The 14,134-nt window shown below is 42.6% G+C and overlaps 1 protein-coding gene across 1 annotated transcript; it reads right to left on the minus strand.

The window, feature by feature from the left end:
• Positions 1–863: 863 nt before the first annotated feature.
• On the minus strand, positions 864–11,242 carry LOC111230681 (neuronal acetylcholine receptor subunit alpha-2-like). Its single transcript, XM_022757488.1, has 6 exons — positions 11,191–11,242; positions 8,270–8,421; positions 7,333–7,377; positions 7,134–7,243; positions 3,321–4,758; positions 864–1,025 (listed from the first exon to the last, which is right to left on the minus strand). Exons 1-6 carry the CDS (start codon positions 11,240–11,242, stop codon positions 900–902), a joined length of 1,923 nt encoding a protein of 640 aa, XP_022613209.1. The 3' UTR covers positions 864–899.
• Positions 11,243–14,134: the final 2,892 nt, after the last annotated feature.

A 14,134-nucleotide genomic window follows, 5' to 3' on the forward strand; every position in this document is an offset into this window, starting at 1 on the left:
TGTTTACAATGCAGTGCATTTCATTATTTAAGATTTAAATGCAAATTTCACCGTTAACTTTTAATACCAATGCCAATGTTGGACAATTATGAACTAAAAAAAAAATCATGTTTGACACACACACACACAAAAAAAAAGAAACTCGGACCATTCATCCCACTTATATTCTACTCATTTATCAAGCAATAGAAAGAACTAAATGTGTCCTTGCCTTTTTTTGAAGTGGCTGAGGTTGATGTGCAGCCAGAGAGAGTGACTTTAAATCCTTGTTAACACCAAAGTGCTGTGGGAGTACCAAAGAGAATGGCTGGAGGAAATATTTAATACGCGTGTTTCTTTAACTGCTAGGATTAGAGAATCACAGCGATGTCTGTGTCCTTGCCTGAGCAGTGACCATTCCCTCCCAGCACAGAATTCTGCCCGGAAACATCATCATTTCATGAATATTTGTCACCTGTTGCCCAGACGCTGTAACACTGACACCAAACTTTACATGGTCTCATCAATAGCTCACAATGCTTCGGCCGTCCTGTGGTGTCATCCGCCGTTATAAACAGGTCAAAGTCCGTTCTTCATTGTTTTTTGTGAAGGTGACAGCTTGAGCGATTCAGCTCGATGTCAAAATGGAGTGGTGCGGAAGGATATTTCCACCGTTGGCCTTTTGCCCTCATAAAAAATGTATATGCCCACTGGAATCAAAGATAGATATTTCATCTCGTTTCTCCGCGAGTAACCTTCTGATAACCCCGGGGCAGGGGCGAGGAATGTGACTTGTAGCTCCTTATTTTCTAGCTCCTAGAAAATAAGAAGATAAATGATAAACTTTTTTTTTTTCTTACAATATAACGCAGCGTGTCCTCCTGTCAGAGTTATTGACTTTTTCCTTGATGGCGATGATTCTAGATCATTCCAGCCAGCCAAGGAGGAAGAAAGAGTCCCACAGATCCCAGTATACACACCAGTACAAACATCCAGAGGAATATCCTGTCGATGACCATGGCCACATACTTCCAGTCCTCCTTCACCTAGCAGAGAGGAGAAACAGCAGAGAGGGACATTTCAAATTTCACACCACACCACCTTTCATTTTACCAGCTGTCACTTTTTACCCTTGATTGATTTCTCTCGAATGGCTGATTTTTTCATTATGAGGCAGCTATCTCCTAAATGTCAGTCAATCCCTGCTTGTTTCTCTTATGAAAAATTCAAGGTCAAATGACTGAGGTCCCATTGTTTCAAAGACAGGCTTTCTCCAGCTAGAGATAGATGGAGCATTGTAGTATTGACACTGACTGATGTCAGTGAATACAATAACTTCCACCACTTGTTTTAGAATAGTTGCACATATTTTTTAACTTCTCCTCCCATTGCAATAAGAAACCCTTTTTTTTTGCAGAGACAAAGAATCAGTGCTTAAACCGGTTTTGCTGCTTCGCAATTTCCCAATCAAATTACATTTTCACTGATAAAGCCGAGTTATGTCACCTTTGTACATGGTCAAAACTAAAGCGCAGCAGTATGACACACGAACAGGCAACATGAGGTAAACTGTCACTTGTCTTATGGCCATTTATTCTAGAAAATAATTTATCCATTAGCTGCCATTTATCACTTTGAGGGTTGCAGGGGGGGCTGAAGCCAATCCCAGCTGACACTGGGCGAGGGTGGGGTACAACCCTGGACAGGTCGCCAGTCACCAATTAACCTAACCTTCATGTTTTTGAACTGTGGGAATTTGAATTAATAACGTAAGCCATGACATGAATATAATTTTACCACTATCTTGTTATGCCTCATGTCTCCGGCTCGGCAACTTGTTTTCGGGTTGTCCATCTGTCCCATTCTCGTGGACACGATACCTCAGTAACGCCTCGACGTAACTTCTTCAATTTTGACACAAACATTCATTTGGACTAAAGGATGTATTGATTAGATTTTGGTGACTAAAGGTCAAAGGTCAAGGTCACAATGACCTTGCAAAACGTGATTTTGGCCTTGTGAACACAATATTTCAAGAACTCTTCGAGGGAATCCCTTCACATTTGGCACAAACATTCACTTGGACTCAAGGATGAATTTATTAGATTTTGGTGGTCAAAGGTCACGGTGAAGTCTGAGTGGTGGAGGTAGACAACCACGAGGCGGTAATTCTAGTTTTTGTTGTTGAAAGAGAAGAGTGACTTGTTACTTAAGCGTCTGATATACTTGCTGGCCCCAATCTGCCCGTAGAGGACTTTATAAAAACTTGAGGTTCACAAAAAGTATACAGGAAGATGTGTTTAAACAAATTCAAAATAACTTGATAAAAAAGATCCGAAATTCACAACCTGTGGAATGCCATAGTTAACCCACTATCCACACAAGCTCCAGGAGTTAACAACCCTGCCCATGATTCTTCCTTTTTGTCTTACCTGCTTTATGCCCATGAACAGGATCGAAACCTGGTCTGACACGTTCTGTTCGTTAGCTATGCTCTGCTGCCTCACTTGGGTAAAGCCCTTTGAATTTGAGTGAAACCGAAGCTAATGTTACGAGGCAGCCGTGTTTTACTCAGTTGTAAGTCGGATGGCTGTTGGATTAAAGGGCACAGCTTGTTGTGCTTGTACACTGAGAATTTTGAATTTGAACAGACAATTACTGAGCAAATATTCAATTTTTTCCCACATTCAAATGGTAGCTTGAATTTGGGATAAAAAAGAGACAGCCCCATTGGTCATTTGTGCTGAAAGGATTTTTTTGTATCCAGAAGTAGGGGAGACCAAGGATGGTTGTAACACGGGTCAGTTGTTACACTTCCAGTTTCTCCAATTTGGAGCAAGTTAAGAATCACCTTTATTCTTGTTATAGAATTTCCTGCTCTGTGGTTAAACTCTTCGAGCTTAAATCATGTTTATCGTGTGTCTATGTAGATGCTGTTCGCTTTAAGTTGAGCTAGTTCATGGCTATAAGAGTCTGGGTAAGTTGTAACAACAACACACACACATTACATTTTACATTTCGACCCCAGGATATGTTATAACTAACCCAGACTATAGGGTGAAATGTAACATTTAACTTCCAGCGTTTGAGACGCTACCATGCATTTTCTGTTTGTGTTGCAGAGATAACATCTACACCATTTAATAACAGACACTTGTAAATAGTTTGCGTTACATTTTGAACGCACTGGCTTAAAAGACCTCCAAGATACAGACAGAAATGTAAAAAATGTTATAACCATCCCCGGTCTCCCATACTGAATGGAATCTGAAAAAGCACACTGAGTAATGAGGCGCTCTGAGACTTTACTGGTTACTTGAAAAAAAACTCTGTCAACTCACTGAAAAGTCTGCATCCTCTGCCCGGAGATGATCAGCGATGTACTGAACTCCCTCGATGGCCCGTTGCATAGCTGGGGAAATGGTTGCAACCATGGTGTCCTGTTGTGTACTCGCATCTTTCATGGACTCTGCTGTGAAGGTTTCTGCTAGGTGATCTACAGGGGGTTGTTTCTTCACCCGCCCTGTGATCCCGATGAACCCGGGCCCTTCATCATGCAGACAGCAGTACTGGAAGCTGCGGGAGCGACAGCGATGCTCAGCTCTCTGAGGAAGCTCCTTCTGTTGGTCACACATTTGCTCTACACTGAGGGAGCGGCCATTCGGGGCCAGCGAATTTGGCTCGTCCCTTGACAGGCTGCGAAGTGGGCCCAGTGGCAAAGACGGGGGCAAGGACAACTGGGAACAAGACGAGGCCGCGGAGTTGTGTCCTCGTAGGGTTTGTTTGTCTGAGAGAACTGAATACTGACCGGATGTGGGCCGGCAGAAGATGTTGGCCTTTAGTTGGTGATCTCCCTGGGTGTGGTCCTCAAGAGGGGAGGATGGCGGAGAAGGTGAGCAAACAAGGATGCTTGGACTGTCGGACGGAGTCTTTGGGAGTGCATTCTCTACCTGTCTCAACTGTCTCAGTCCTGTCTCTAACCCTGCCCAGAAGGCCTGAGAGTTGCCTGTTGCCGATATCGTGGTCGGACGGTGCATCATCTCGATAAGCTTCTTGCAGTGCTGCTTTGCGGTGCCTGGCGGACGCTTCATGAAGAGGACTCGAGGCACCCAGTCCAAGAATACCCTCCGCACCCAGTGAGGCATGCCATGGGTTTGTGGCGAGCGGTGATGCACGTTTAACACGAAGACTGTAATTATGATAGAGAGCGTAACAAAGACCATGGTGAACAGTAGGTATTCGCCGATCAGTGGAATCACCAGAGACGTAGACGGTATGATCTCTGTGATCAGCAGGAGGAACACGGTTAGGGACAGTAACACTGAGATACACAAGGTAATCTTCTCTCCACATTGTGACGGCAAATAAAACACCAGCACAGTCAAACAGGAGATGAGCAGACAAGGGATGATGAGGTTAATAGTGTAGAACAACGGAAGCCTCCGGATGATGAAGTAGTAAGTGATGTCTGCATAGATCTCTGTGCAGCACTCGTACTTCTTGGTATTGTACTTGCCCACTGCGTTCATGATAACCCACTCGCCGCTCTCCCAGTAGTCCATCTGGTCCACGTCACTGTCCATGCTTATCAGATCGATCTTGGCACGGTCATAGGTCCACGAGCCGAACTTCATCTTGCAGCTTTGCTGGTCAAAAGGGAAAAAGGTAACATCTATGCTGCACGAAGACTTATAAATCGCTGGTGGCATCCACTTTATCCGACCGTTGTGGAACAGGTGCGCCTTTGTAAGGTGAGTCACCGCGAAGTCGCCGTCGGCACTGCAGATGAGGAATAGGACATGAAAGGGGGAGAAAGGTGGAAACACATTAATCGTTTATACTTTACATTTTTGCCTTCATCAAAAGTTTAAGACTTTATTTCTGGGAAATTTCTCAAAGCAATGAATCTATTTAGATTGAATGAGGTCCATTTCCTAGTTTTTTCCTGGAGCTTCCATCTCACAGTTGTCCTAAGTTTTCTCTATTGCCATACGTGTTTTCTTGGAGGTAGCGGGTTGGTCGTGATTGTCGCTTCAGTTATTGTTGTGTTTACAAGACAAAAGGTTATTATATGTCCTCTGAGCAGCGCTACATCCTCAAGGCAGATTGGAGGCTACAGTGAGTCAGTATCCGAAAGTGACAAGATGGGCTAACTAGCTAGCTAGTTAGTGCACTAACTTCAGTAGAAGAAAAGACGAGATAGAGACAGGGGTTAACATTGGCGTTGCTCTCCACTGCTGAAGTTTGATGCTGAACAACCTAAGATCGTTTCCTCCAGACTGGTAAGTACACAGCTGCTAATGCTAACATTAGCTATGTAGCAATAGCAAAACGTACAAATAGGCTACCTTTAAGATTAGTGCAATAAACAGTTATCATTTCACCCAAGGTCATTGAGGAACTACAAGCCATAAATTAAAGTGGTATTTTTATTTGAATGATCAGTTGACCAACATAAAAATTCAGATTTTTTTATATAGTGTTAAAAGTGCAAACAAAATGATGCTTCACTTATGTTCTTTCAAAAAAAAGAACTATTTAAACAAAATAACTCGTTTGGGAATTATTTACTGATTCTAATTTTTGTTCTCTTCCCTCTGTCATTCCCCCTCTACTCGTATTAGCTCAAATTCTTCTAAGAAGCTTTATTTGTTAATGTACGTATGCCGACGACACTCACATTTATCTGTATCACCAAGCAAAAACTAAATGATTGGGTGCATTCCCTATGAAGAAATAATGATAAAGCCAAAGTAACTGTTTTTGGTGCCACAGAAGAAACACTGGAAGTCAGTGCTCTAATCCAGCAGTGACAGCCTCCTCTGTCTCTCTCCTTCCTCCTCTGTCTCTACTTGATCTGATTAATCTCTGTTGTGCGTACCAAACCTCTCACATCATTCCAGCACTGTCATTACACACCTGAGCACCACTCATTACTTCCTGCCTCAGCCTCATCATCTGACCCAGTCGCCTGCCCACCTATAGTTGCAATTAGCCTCAGTACATGCAGAGAATATCTATCAGTCACTCTGTGGTGGATCATGTGACTTCATTCTGCTCTGCCTGTATCTGTCTGTCTGACATATTCCTCTGGATTCCTTTCTAATCATTAAATGTAAGCCTGTTTTGAAGACCACTGAAGGGAGACATACATCACTTGGCATCACAGCCAATGCAGTTGCCCTTTAGTCTGATCCCTAAATCTTAGCGTAGTCATAGATACAGATGTAAATTTTAACCACTACATCAAAACAAAGTCAGAATCACCATCTCAACGATCTTCATATCCAAATAAGAAGCCTTGCCTAAAAGTTTGACTATTTAGAAAAAAAAAACTCTTTACAGACTTCAGCTCATTCAGAAGTCTACTGCTCAAGTCTTTACAAAGTCGAAGCCAGCTGAGCATATCACTTCACCTCTCAAATCTCTGCTCCCAGTCTGTCAAAGAATCGATTTTAAAGTCCAGCTACTCTTTTTTTTTTTTTTTTTTTAAATCAGAAAGTGGGTTAGGATCAGAAAACTTTATTTACTTTAAGTAATTTTGTTGTTTTAGTCTCAGTGTCTTATGTCGACACCTTTTGTCGACACCCCAGTTAATGAAATGTGCTTGACAAATGAAATTACCACGACATGCCTTGACGTCTGAGTTCCCACAAATAAATGACTGAGAGAAAGCACGATCATGTCTGTGTAACGATGTGTGAATTCTTTCTCGCCCGTTTCTGATATGGTTTCTCAGTATTTGCCAATTTCCCCTTGTCTAGAGTGAAATAAACACACATCTACTTGAGTCACTCGCACTGGATGTGTTTTATCTGAGGCCCTTTGAAACACGTCCAGTTACATTTCATCTTCTAATGTATTGCTTTGTATGGGGTACCAAGCTTTGTTTGTAAGCGGATCCATTAAGGCTGACCTTGTTCACATTTATTTCAGCTGAATTACATTACGACATTGGCACAGGACAAAATTTGGCATAACGGCAGAATCTTCATGTTTTCTCTCCAGCCATACCATCTGTTGGAATTAGATCATCACAATCTGAACATTAATTGCCGTATGATTTCTTTTTTTTTTTTACGCCTTGATAATGGCTACAACTAAAATCTCAGCAACCGCTTTGTGCAACATGAAAACATTATACAAATCCTCACTTGTTGTAGAGGACAATGTCAGGCCTCCAGATGATCTCTGAGGGGATACGGATGGAGGTGACATTTTCGTATTCCTCCGGGTTCCAGCGGAGTTTGTAATCGTTCCATTCCTGTAGGAGAACATTATTCGTATTTACATACTGCACCTTTATATTGGACTGTATCTTTAGTATGTGTTTTGTCTCTCATCACTACATACTTGCTTGACCCAGACATTTGTAGTCATCATCTGGTTCTTCTCATCCTTATTTCATGTAAACAGAAGAGAAAATTATTCCGATATTTACCATTATTTCTTTGAACATCTCTTTTTCTAGTGATTTATTTTTTGCAAAGTTGCCATGTGCACTCATGAATAAGTTATAAAACAAATCAATATACATACCCAGTATTTTTTTTAAGACTTCATGCAAAAAAAACAAAACAAACACCCTCACTGTATCTGTATCTGTTGCTTTGTTGGCAAGCTGCTCTTCCTCCAGCAACATCTAAGACACAGCAGTCAGTAAAGAAACACACTCTGTAGGAGAGGGCAACTTCGCCCAGAGCTGACTCTCCCTACCAGGCATGTGAGGCGAGCGCAGTTACCTAATTGTGTGTCAAAAACCTGGAGAATCATCCCTGCAGCAACATATTCAGTCTTAAAGCGGCACTCTGCGACGTTTGCTTGGCTCCAAATGGCAGTTGGAGGTGTTTCAACTTTAGTCCACAGAAACCCTGCAACGTAAAACTCCAGACGTGCTTAAAAACTCCAATCTCCAGACAGTCTGTTGAGACCAGCTGTGTCTGGTTTGCTTTTTTTTTAGGAGACACTTTTGAATATTTACTGCCGGTGTTAGGATACTTGACACCTGAATTTAATTTGGGAAAATAATTCAATCTCTCCTGTTGTGGTTTCATTTCCGCTGATAAGTGATCTGTATATCTAAATGTATCTCTCTTGTCTGGTGTTGGCTTTGAGCTGGCTGATATTGTGAATATAATGAATGTAATACGTATAACAAAAAGGGCACAACTGAAGATGTATCATTTACACCTCGAGCCAGCACAACTTAACAATAAATCAACCCTTTAAGAAAGATGTTCAGTGTGTCTGTTGTTGGTGAAACTTGACAAGGCTGTGAGGTTTTACTCACCACGTCAATAAGCTGGGCAATAGACAGTCCGAAGTGGACGAGCACTGTGTCTGAGGTGTTTTCCACGGGCCGGGAGAGCTTATTGTAATGTACAAACAGATCCTGGAGCAGCCTCTCTTCAGCATGGGCGCGAGGTCTGACTTGGTAACAAACTGAGAAAGAAATAAGGAATTAGACACAAATTAGGAAAGCGTAGCCTTTTATAGCCCCTTATATCAACTGTCTTAGTTCTGCAAACTTTGCAGTGACCGTCTTTATCCTTATAACCAGCCTTTCTTTTGCGCATGTACACTATGAAATAGTAAATATAATTTCAAATGCATAATATTGAATATATTTTTCCACCATCTACAATACACTCATCTAAATCGGATTTAGCTGATGCCGCCGTAAAGAATCCACCGCTGTAGATACACAGTGTAATCTAAAGGAAGGGTGACCTCTATTATACAGGTGGCGTACGGTTACATGAGACTGTATCTGAGAGATGAGACGAGCGGGGAAAGGAGGGAGGGAGGGAGGAGGGGAGGAGAGTGGGGGGGCAGGCGATGAGAGAAGGAGGAAAAAAAAAGAGGAAGGATGAATCTGAATCTGAGGACATCCGTTGTGTCTCGGAACAGACGTGCTGATGGAGCGATCCATCGAGACGTCTCATCCCTCCCTCATCCCCCTCCCCAAACCCTCTTACCCTCTCTGCCACAGCCGCTCTGATGGAGCATCTCCATCCCTTCACCACCACCACCACCACCACCCCCCCCTTTTTAGAATCAGCTCACATAGCACTGAGGATGACCTAACGAGGTCCGGGAACAATTAAAGAGACGGGGATCGTCCCGAGGCCTGTACAGTACAATGTCCTTTGTATTCCAGCCCTCTTTCCATATTCACTTAGGCTTTTCTCTGTTCTGGACACTCTGTCTCTGTTCAGGTAATTCAGTGGCACAGCAATACATCAAAGGCTGTGATTTATTTAACCAACCTAACTGATATTTCATTATGCCTGGCACTCCTGCATATCTCAATGTCTTTCTTGAATGTGGAGCATTGTATTGTTTATTATTATTTCTATTATTTATTGTACAAAAGATTTTAAATAGCTACAGGAGCTAGAGGGCGTTTGTTTATTACCTCATTATAACACGAGCAAATTGGTTGCGCAGGAAGTTTGAAATAATTATTTTGTTATATGTCCAGGGTGTACCTCACCTTCTCACCCAGTGTGAATAACAACCCTGAAAGGATAAGTGGGATAATGGATGGATGGATGTTTCAGGATTGCTGCTGCTGATATCCGTCTATCCATCTATGCTCTGCTGTTTTAACGTGAATTCTTAAAATAGGGACGCAGGTGTTGTTGTCATGCTGCTGGCCTTCCTCTCAGGTCCTCTTTACCCACTCAATCCAAGCTGATGGGCCGTCCTTCAGCTGCCTGAAAACTGGCATCCACAATTTTTAAAGGTTTGGGATCAATATCTTATTAAATGGATATAGTTTCTTCTTTTTTTTTTCCACTGTCCTCCTGCGTCCTCTCTTCCTGTTTTCCACCTGAGTCTGTTTGACTTGTCCAGACGTCCGACAACCTTGAAATGTCTCTACGTTTTACAGATGGGAGGAACTGACACAGGTACCTTTGTTTCATCACATCAGCTCAGAGCGGTATCTGTTGAGTGCAGGTGATATTGAATAAAGAGGGATGCTCCGGCAGATTCTCAAGAAGCCTGGAAACTAATGGGTTTAGATGCAGGAGCTCGCAGGATATCCTGACATTGACAGTGTGAGGGTCGGAGCAGTAATGTGTGTGTGCAGGAGAAAGTATAACTGTTGGACGAGTTCACTTCTGTTTGGTGTGCTTTACAAGGCGCCGTGAATAGCAACGGTGCAGACTGTGGTGTTACTCTCACAATGGAGAACATTCACTTTTCAGATAGAAACTTTATTATTACTTTATTATTACCCCCCAGTTCCCCCCAGTTATCCAGTTCCTCCTCACTTAAATCATACCATTTCGTCATTCATGTAAATCCAGTGGAAAAATGATGCCAAATATCAGTTCTAGTAATGTGTTTTTGCAGGTAGTAAAGCACAACGCACAACAGTTTCATCCTGGTTAGTATCAGAGCTAGTGGACCCAGTTCTGTCCTCATTTGATCAATGCACTCTCATAAGCCGGTAATGTATGAGCAGCAAATATCACCTCTTTTTTTTTTTTTCATTCCAGTGAACGTTGCTCGAGAACTGGACAAAGCTTGTTACCAGGTCTCTAAGCAACCGAGGCAGTTATTCAATGAAAGTACGGAAGTTTTCCTCTGTGTGTGTGTGTGTGTGTGTGTGTGTGTGTGTGTGTGTGTGTCCTGCTGAAGGTTGTGTGTTTTTGTCATTGATTGTATTACTAGTCTTGTCAGATTTGCTTTCAGTAAAATATCTTTGCCTTTCTAATGAGTAATGGGACAAGAGCGTCACCAGGGACTGTACAGAAATCATCATATTTCAGAATCATATTTTACTTTACACCCTTTAACTGTCTTTTTAATATTTTCTCATTTTCTTTGGACCCTTCTGCACACAAAAACTGCAAAACCCTCCCAGCCAAATACTCAAAATAATAAATTTATGGCATAACAACATAGTGAAAATACAATCATTCATTTTCTAAGTGAAGAGTGAAGGCACCAACTCTGTTTGTGAGTTGAACACTGTGTATTTTCACCTCAGAATGAATTTTAAAAAATACAATCTGAGTTGTTAAAAGTTGAAACAACCTCCACACCCTGCTCTGCAAAAAAGCAAGAAAAAAAAAAGACAAATACATTCCCCTCCACTTTTCCTGATCTCCTAATCTAATCATTTTCACACAGTCCCTCACGTTGATTTAAAAAAACAGAAAACAAGAGAGGTAACAGACGAGAAGGAAAGTGATTTACCTTGTGGAGGGAGAGTGAAGAAAAGTAAGCTCAGACATTTGTACATATCCATAGTGCCTCCAGTAGGATCCAACTCTACGAGTGGACTCCTCCCCCCCTCCAACTTCTGCTGGACTTCAGACCTGATGGTCAGTCATCCCCAGAGCTGTAAATTCTGCCCTGTAACAAGCAACTCTTCAGGAGGTTCAGTTCAGGTGAAAGCAGCCAGATGGCGAGGTCGTGTCAGTCCGTGTCAGCCCTGGCCCGGCGTTCCCCTCGGACCCATCCGTCCATCTCTCTTCACTTCCTGTCCTGTGTCAGCGCGAAGGACCTCAGACCTGTGCTCCAGTTTTTCCCTCATCCAACACTTGAAAGTCCCTCCTCACTCCACTGGAGTCCTTCATCCAAGTGTGGCTTATCCCTCTCTTCTCCACCCTCCCTGTCTACATTACTCCCTCCCTCGCCTCTCATCTCTCCGCCTCCTCACCTCATCTCCCTCTCCCTCTCCCTCTCTCTCTCTCTCTCTCTCTCTCTCTCTCACGCACATACACACCTCATTTCTCTCTTTCCCTCCCACTTATTTTCTTTTCACCCTGTTCCAGTTTTCTGTCTCTCCCTCACTTCTAAACATGAAAAACTGTGAACTTTTTTGTCAGTCTCTGTGTGTGTGTGTGTGTGTGTGTGTGTGTGTGTGTGTGTGTGTGTGTGTGTGTGTGTGTGACGGTGAGAGGGAGGAAGGGAAAGAGAGAGAATGTATCTGATGAGATTTCCTCCCCAGTATATACAGTATACATGAGCAGTGCTGTGTGTGTTTGTGAGTGTGTGTTTTTACATTTGAATCTGTATGGAAACTGTGTAACATACAGCAATGTGTGCAGTGTATGTGTGTGCAGTGTATGTGTGTGTGTGCAGTGTGTGTGTGTGTGTGTGTGTGTGTGTGTGTGTGCAGTGTGTGTGTGTGTGTAGATGTCTGTCAAAGTCCAGTCTGGTAGAAGTGCCAGTGAGTCATTGGACCCCTGGATACTCTTCAATCTCCTGCATGCCCTGTCTCCCAGGAGCACATCCTCTCCAATTCACCCATCCCTTCGTCTTACCCCCTCTTCCCTCTTCTCTTTTTAAACACCTCTGACCCTCATCTGCTGTCTTTTTTTTTTCTCCATGCAATGTCTTACACACAGACAGAGTTTTCTCTTTCTTCGCATCCTCCCTGAGCTTCGCTGCCCGTCTCCTTTACAGTGTTTGTACGTCAGCGGAGTTCGGTGCCAAGGCTGGCCATCTATTGAGACAGCTGCATTTGCTTGAGGTGTGTTTACTGTTGTTGTACATCTTTCTTTATTTTCCCCCAGCAATGCCCACATGTCATGTTTTGATGACATAAAGATAGAGAGAATAACCAGAGACACTTAAAAAAGCCTTGACTTAACAGTCATGTTTACTTGCGATTGGCTGAGGCAGAAGCTGCGTTTGACTTTCTGACAGTTCTTTTGGACTGTGTTACATGATAGATTGCGGAAAAAAGAGGTCCAGGCGTAGATATATTTTGCTGCTGTAGATGTCTTTGTCAGATATGATTCTTTTCAATACACCATGAGCCCACAGAGAAAAAGCCTCCGCAGTGCACGCATTGATTTTTTCTAATCAAAGACAGGGCGCTCTTGATCCGGCGATGACTAACACCGACGTGACAGATGAAGAGATTCCTCTCACCAGTGTGCCACCACAAGTGCAGATGTACGTCCTTACCATCAGAGGATTGATAGATGATTATTTAGATTGGACTGCTGACAGGAGTCCAGCAGGAATTAGTAAGTGGGACAGTGCAGCAGCAGCGGGGGGGGGGGGGGTTCACTTTCAGGAAAAGGGCAGGGTGCACAAATAGGCCAATTGCAGCCTGGTGGATGACATATACATTAGTTTATCTCACACCCACATACGGGCGTACTGTATATAGTCTCCCTCAGCTGATGAGACGGACCATCTGTGCATTCTCGCTTTTCCAATAGCAAGGGAGTGAGGGCGGTGTTCGCCTCCTGCAGCAGCCTCCTTAATAATTCAACTTGTCCTCACGTTGGAAAGGCTTTGGTGATCCCCAGACGGACACTTTGACCTCTGCTTCAGATGGTCGCAGCCTAAAAACACTCGCTGACCCTCTGAGGCGATGTTTTATAAGCAGTTAGGGACCTGCGTTTTTCAATCCTGTGCACGATAGGTTGGCTACAAAGGATAATCAAAATTGTAAAGCATTCACTGAGCTCCTGCGCAATTAATATCTGGCGCCAAAAATAAAGCATGAGCTGTGCAGCGTCTTGGCATTTCACAGCCCTTCAGATTCGACTAGCTAGTTTGTATTAATGTGAGTTTTGTCGATGTCATCACTTTGGCTCAGAGTTTTCCTCTAAAACCAACTATGCATTTGATTTTTTTTTTTTTTTTTTTTTTGTTTAGGACACAACTTGACTTTGTATTTGCAAAACAATGATGTGGTCCTCTCTTCTGCAACTTTATCATTATTAATCATTTATCATACTTATTGTTAATATGACTTTGCTGATAAAATGTAAAGTAGCATTCAATTTGGTGAAGAATACATATTGAAAACTATAATTTTAAGACTTAAAAAACCCACTTTGGGACTTCGACAAGACTTAATAGTTAGTTGTCAGTGTCCCATTGTGGGTTTTATTGATGCTGGTTTCCCCAGAGTCAGCTGATGATCCAACGTCAAGATGAATCCATATTGTTGCCGTGAAAAGTTTCATATTAAAGTTTAAAACACTTACTTTATTTTATTTTAATGTTTGCTGTCAATCTTATAAAAGTGTTGTACCTCAGGCCGTGTCGTATAAAAATGTAATCCACAGCTTTCATCAACATTTCATCTCAAGTCCACACGAGGTTTAAAACAGAAGTTATCTTCACCAAAGATTATTTTCCAAAACGTGGACAATAAAGTTCCTATCTACCT

Source organism: Seriola dumerili, unplaced genomic scaffold (assembly GCF_002260705.1).
Source record: "Seriola dumerili isolate Sdu_G_001 unplaced genomic scaffold, Sdu_1.0 BDQW01000278.1, whole genome shotgun sequence".
NCBI classification, from domain to species: domain Eukaryota; kingdom Metazoa; phylum Chordata; class Actinopteri; order Carangiformes; family Carangidae; genus Seriola; species Seriola dumerili.

Coding starts and splice junctions, on each gene's coding strand:
- LOC111230681 (XM_022757488.1), bottom strand. CDS start 11,242: ATGGATATGTACAAATGTCTGAGCTTACTTTTCTTCACTCTCCCTCCA. Junction 7,378..8,269: donor TTGCCCAGCTTATTGACGTG/GTGAGTAAAACC, acceptor ACATGAAATAAG/GATGAGAAGAACCAGATGAT. Junction 7,244..7,332: donor CAAATGTCTGGGTCAAGCAA/GTATGTAGTGAT, acceptor GTTCTCCTACAG/GAATGGAACGATTACAAACT.